This window comes from Drosophila sulfurigaster, chromosome X (assembly GCF_023558435.1).
Source record: "Drosophila sulfurigaster albostrigata strain 15112-1811.04 chromosome X, ASM2355843v2, whole genome shotgun sequence".
NCBI classification, from domain to species: Eukaryota; Metazoa; Arthropoda; class Insecta; order Diptera; family Drosophilidae; genus Drosophila; species Drosophila sulfurigaster.
This window is the reverse complement of record NC_084885.1, coordinates 1,953,578-1,959,048: the sequence shown is the minus strand read 5'-3', so window position 1 is coordinate 1,959,048 and position 5,471 is coordinate 1,953,578. Positions and strand designations below refer to the sequence as shown.

Below are 5,471 nucleotides of genomic sequence, written 5' to 3'. Positions count from 1 at the left end.
ACACACACGCACACACACACACATATATGGACAGTGAATGTAGGTCGCCAAGGGAATCGGGGGAATATACTTAAGTGGATAGCGTGATGGGGGTTTTTGTGATTTCTGCTCAATGAAAATGCCGACAGGCGCATAAAAGTATGCAGTAAAAACTATGTGGACACACACACACAGATAGAGAGAGAGAGAGAGAGAGAGAGAAGGAGAGGGAGAGGGAGCTATGAACAAATACGTTTACCGTGCGGATATAGAAATGCATCGTAAACATGTCGCCGTGTTATATTAGGATTTCCAGTTGAGAATATGAGAAACGCTGTCAACGTTGTCAACACAGATGTGGCATGCCACTGGCAACTCCTGCAGCTCCTGTGTAAAGGATAAAAATGTCCTGCTGCCGCTGCTGCTGTTGCTGTTGACAACCGGTTCCGGTTCACGCATATTGCAAATCGAATTTGATGCCTCAATAATGTGCGAGTCGCAGAGAAAAGTGTTTTAAGACTGAGATTCTGATAGTTTCATTTCGTTTTCAAAACACTTGCGAAATATTTACGAGTTACGTAGAAATAAATAATGCACTTAAAAAAAACAATACTTTTAAATATTAATTAATAACAACAATAAGATATTATATTATATTAATAAAATATTAAAAATGCTTGAGTTATAAAATGTGAGTTATAGAAAGAAAAAAATGTTTTAAGATTGGTCTTAGTATACTATATGGTCTCATTGCATTATGGTCTCAAAAGTGCATCAAGAACGTAAAAATCTTAAAGTTAGAAAACACATCTTGATTGCAAGTAGATTTAATGTCAGATTCAAGTTTGTAATTTATTTTGTAATACTTTATCAATGCATTGATGCAACATACACTTGAAGTTATTGCTAACTTATGCTAACTTCATTTTCAAAATCCTTTCCAAAGTTAAAAAATTACAAAATATTAGTATAAACACATACAATTTGATTAATTATTTACATTTAACATATAGTACAAACATGCGAAATTATTATCCATGACTTATTTTTTTTTATTAATAGCTTTCAACATAAATAAATGAATTATAAAGTACACCGAAAAAAAAAAATGCAAACTTAGCGAGCGTACTTTCGGATGCAACAACTGACTTTACAGCTGTTATGCTCAAAAGAGCTGTTAGATATACATGTTTTTGGTATGAGCCATAACAGCTCGATGTTCTGTTAATGCATTGGCATTAACATTTTTCTAATTGGAACGCTTTTCAAAAACCCCTAAATGCCAGCTAAAATGGAAAATGCCCCATAGTTTAGGCTTTAGGTTTTAAGAACATGCAAGATTCCATAAAATAATTATTAAGCATACCTTAAAATTTTTTTCACAATATATGGTCTCTTTCTAGAGACTCTTTATACCCAATACCGTTGGGTAGCGGCGGGTCTTAGAGTTGACCACACTTGACTGCAGTGTTGTCAAAGTTTGTCGAGAAAAAAATTGCTTTTGACGGGAATAACGTTGTAAAAAAGCTGAAAAATTAGAAAAAAAAAGTTATAAAAAAAACGTGTTTTTCAATTCATTATATTCTTTATATTTTTCTGATTGGCACAGGGAACAGAATTTCTTCAATACAGTCCTCATTCTCCTTATTTTTATGCTCATATGTTAATCCTGTTCCTATCGTTTTTAGGAATTTATGAGGCAGCTTATAAGTATAGCAACATTTGTCATGTCTGCGCAAGCCATATCTGTAAATGCACAATTTAGAATATTATTTATTTTCATTTAAAGTAGAAAACAATTAAACCAATCACCTTACGTGAAGTATACTGTTAAGTGTACTCAAATGTAGTCTATTTCGCAGTTTAGACTTCACACGATTGATTTGGCTAAATATGCGCTCTACTTCGGCGTTAGACCAAGGCAACGATAATATATTAATGGCAAACCGAGCCAACTCCGCAAATGTGTTGTTGCCTCCAGAATCCATATAGGAATTGACTTCAATCCAAAATTTTTTAGTGTTGTCCGTATTTTGCCAATTCACAAAATGAATTTTTTTGTATTGGCTTTCAATTGTTCACAGAAAAAATATCAATCTGCTTCAATATCTTATAGTTTTCTGGAAGCCTTAAATTAAATTGAAAATAATATATTTGGTTTAATTATACGGTGTCAAATGAAAACTAGTTACCTCTGCTTGAGTTGCTTAATAAGCTCAACTAAAAATTTAGAGCAGCAGTCTCGAATCTCTTTTTCGGATAATGGATCCAATTTCATTAACTTGACATGTTTCTTAAACTCATATCCTTGCGCTAGATCATCGTGGACATATCTTTCGACATCCTCCGTTTCCAACAAATCCACATCTATATCAGGTGGAACTATGCCCTTTTTCAATGAATGAATAGCCAACGTCATATCATTTAATAATTCCGTGCCATTTGTGTTGCCACTCTGGAAGCACTTATTTACTCTTTGCATCTCCGACAATATTGGTTTTAAAAAAAGTAAATATGCGTAGTTCTTGTCATTGAACATTTGATGCAAGAGTTCCGCTTTATGGCATTTTTCCTTGCTCTCTGCTAGGTTAAAATGGAGTTTCAGCTCTTCCCATTGCTGCAGTATTCGTGAGACTGCCAATTCGATTGACAGCCACCTTGTGTCGCACACTTTTGGGATCTTTAGTGGAGCCTTGGCGAAGAATATTTCAAAAAGTTATAAGTTTTTTATTTTACTAGATTAAAAAGATTAGTTTTCTAAAGAAAATTTGTATTAATGCAAATAGGGACGATCACACATCAAATAACATTTTTTTAAAAACATTTAAAACGAATAGTTAGAACGTTAGAGCAAAAACGAGTTAGAACAAATACAACGAATACGGTATAAAAGTAGCATCTTTTCCTACACAAACCTTATCGTCGTTTAAAGCCTGGTATAGATCTTTGTACACGAGCTGTCTAGCCGAACTTTTCGAAAACCAGTTATAGGTTTCGTGAACCAAAAACTCCAAACTTGCAGGCATGAAATCTTTGCAAACATGACTTACAGCCAATTGAACCGAATGACAGACGCACTTTATTAAAATCAAGGAAGGCGCTTCCTTTTTTAACAAAGTGTACACACTGTTATTTACACCTGTCATCACGTTGGCATTATCGGTACCAATGCCAATTAAATTTTTCATGTCGAGTTTGGACTCCTTCAACTCGTTTTAAAGGCCTCAACAATGCACGATGCGTTTCCATGCTCTAAGTGAATTAACTTAAAAAATGTCGAAACAAACTTTTCATGTTGATGCGAAAAATAATTGATGACAACACCTAATTGCATAATGAAGTACATAAAAAAAGATGTGGACAATATTATATACGACAAAAAAACAATACAAATAGTTGAATTTCTATTTGGAGACTAAACTTTGAGTCCCCAATATCGCTCTGCAAATCCTCGGAAAAGTGCAGTCCCAAAACATTTTTAATGATGTTGGTGCACTTTGTCCTGTGTAGACGTATGCGACTAGTGCTGTCATCTTCAAAGTACTTAATGACTAGGTTTCCTAAATGGTCCACCTGAGCCATCGATGCATGTTCGGCCACAAAAAGACATAGCGCTGCTTCTTTTTCCATCGTCTTAACCGACAAAGTAACAAAATCTATTTTGTTGGTTTGCATAAAGCCGCCCGTAGCACTTTTATGCTTTTTGGTCAAGGCATGGGCTCGCAAATCAGATAGTTTTGCGGTGACTGTGCATTTGCAGTAACTCTTCTTTCATCCGTGTCGTTCCTACGTGCCCATGTCTTAAACTCATCGCTTGTTAGCCAAGCGTCCCGACATTTTTGTTTGTAGTTTTTTGGCATATTTTAAAACAATAAAACACACTGAACGTAATTCACTGAATTCACTTTTTCCGTTAGTGACGCTACGATCAGAATTGGTTTATCGATGTTCTTTGAGGTTGCTTTACAACACTATACAATTGATTTGTCACTAAAAGTGATGGCAAGCATCGTCAAAACAGCTTTGAATAATATGGTTCCATACTTTTGGGTATATAGAAAAAAACTGAAAAAAAAAAAAAAAGGCAAAATTCGCGCTGCCCGCTCTTTCCAATTTTTTCTAGCAAATGGCATTTGAAAAAAGCCAGTTTTGACGGGAAAAAAGTGACTCTGGCAACACTGCACTATAGGAAATTTGACCACTTTTTCTGGCCAAAAGTCTTTTTTTGAAAGTTGGCAGACTGCAATGTGTTCACAATAGATCATTCATCAATGTTGCATACCAGAATTTTCGATAGATGGCGCCACTCAAGAAATATCAGCTGATAAACACAGCTGTGTGAATGGCAGTTCACGTGTTTTTGCATATTGCGTTTTTCTTGCAATTTTCCAATTGTCAATACTGAAAAATTAAAGCACATTGTTAAAATTTTTGAAATGTATGTAGTATGTGATATAAGTAGGAAAAAAGCGATTTTTTTTTTTGTATTTTTTATTAAATTACGGCGTGGCACGCCCACTAATGTTAAAAAATATATAAAATAATTATTATAGAAACAGTTGTTGTATATTAAAATAGTATTTTAAACATATTCCCAAAATTACTTAAATTTCATACAAAAAGGGGGCGATGCCACACTCACTTTTTATACCCGCTACCCATAGGGTAGAAGGGTATTATAACTTTGTGCCGGCAGGAAATGTATGTAACAGGTAGAAGGAGGCATCTCCGACCCTATAAAGTATATATATTCTTGATCAGCGTCAACAGCCGAGACGATATAGCCATGTCCGTCTGTCCGTCTGTCCGTCTGTGTGTCTGTCCGTCTGTGTGTCTGTCCGTCTGTCTGTAGATCACAGATACTATAAGAGATAGAGCTATAATTTTTTTTCGACAGCATTTGTTATGTTTGCACGCAGATCAAGTTTGTTTCAAATTTTGGCCACGCCCACTTCCGCCCCCGTAAATCAAAAAAATCGAATAACAAGCGTAAATTTCAAGCTAGAGTTGCGAATTTTGGTATATACAATAATTACTATAGTAGTTATGATTCCTGATCAGTTGAGATCAGATAAAAATTGTGGAAGTTATTAAAGAAATACTTTTGTATGGGCAAAAACGCCTACTTACTAGGGCTCTTAGTTGTTTTGGCTGACAATCTGGTATATTATGCCGCCTATGGTATATTTTGAATGGTGTACTATATCGATATACCAAACATACCATTTAGTATATTTTAGTATTTTTTTTAGTATTTTCGGTATATTTTGAAAATGATACCGCAATATTTTGCCTTTATTAAAAATGGGTAGCGGGTATCTCACAGTCGAGCACACTCGACTGTAACTTTCTTACTTGTTTTTAATTTCAATAGATTATGGTTGTCTTAACCTAATGCAAAAAACCGATTTGTATTATCTTGTTCCGTTCTTGAGATATTAATTTTGGCCAGAGAAAGTGGTCAAATTTCCTATAGTGCACTGCTTGACTGT

At 34.8% G+C, this 5,471-nt stretch overlaps 1 protein-coding gene across 1 annotated transcript; it reads right to left on the bottom strand.

Annotated features, from left to right (window-relative positions):
* Positions 1–2,053: 2,053 nt before the first annotated feature.
* On the bottom strand, positions 2,054–2,817 carry LOC133848406 (uncharacterized). The gene is made up of 2 exons (XM_062283963.1): positions 2,172–2,817; positions 2,054–2,099 (listed from the first exon to the last, which is right to left on the bottom strand). Exons 1-2 carry the CDS (start codon positions 2,516–2,518, stop codon positions 2,090–2,092), a joined length of 357 nt encoding a protein of 118 aa, XP_062139947.1. The 5' UTR covers positions 2,519–2,817; the 3' UTR covers positions 2,054–2,089.
* Positions 2,818–5,471: the final 2,654 nt, after the last annotated feature.

Coding starts and splice junctions, on each gene's coding strand:
- LOC133848406 (XM_062283963.1), bottom strand. CDS start 2,518: ATGTTCAATGACAAGAACTACGCATATTTACTTTTTTTAAAACCAATA.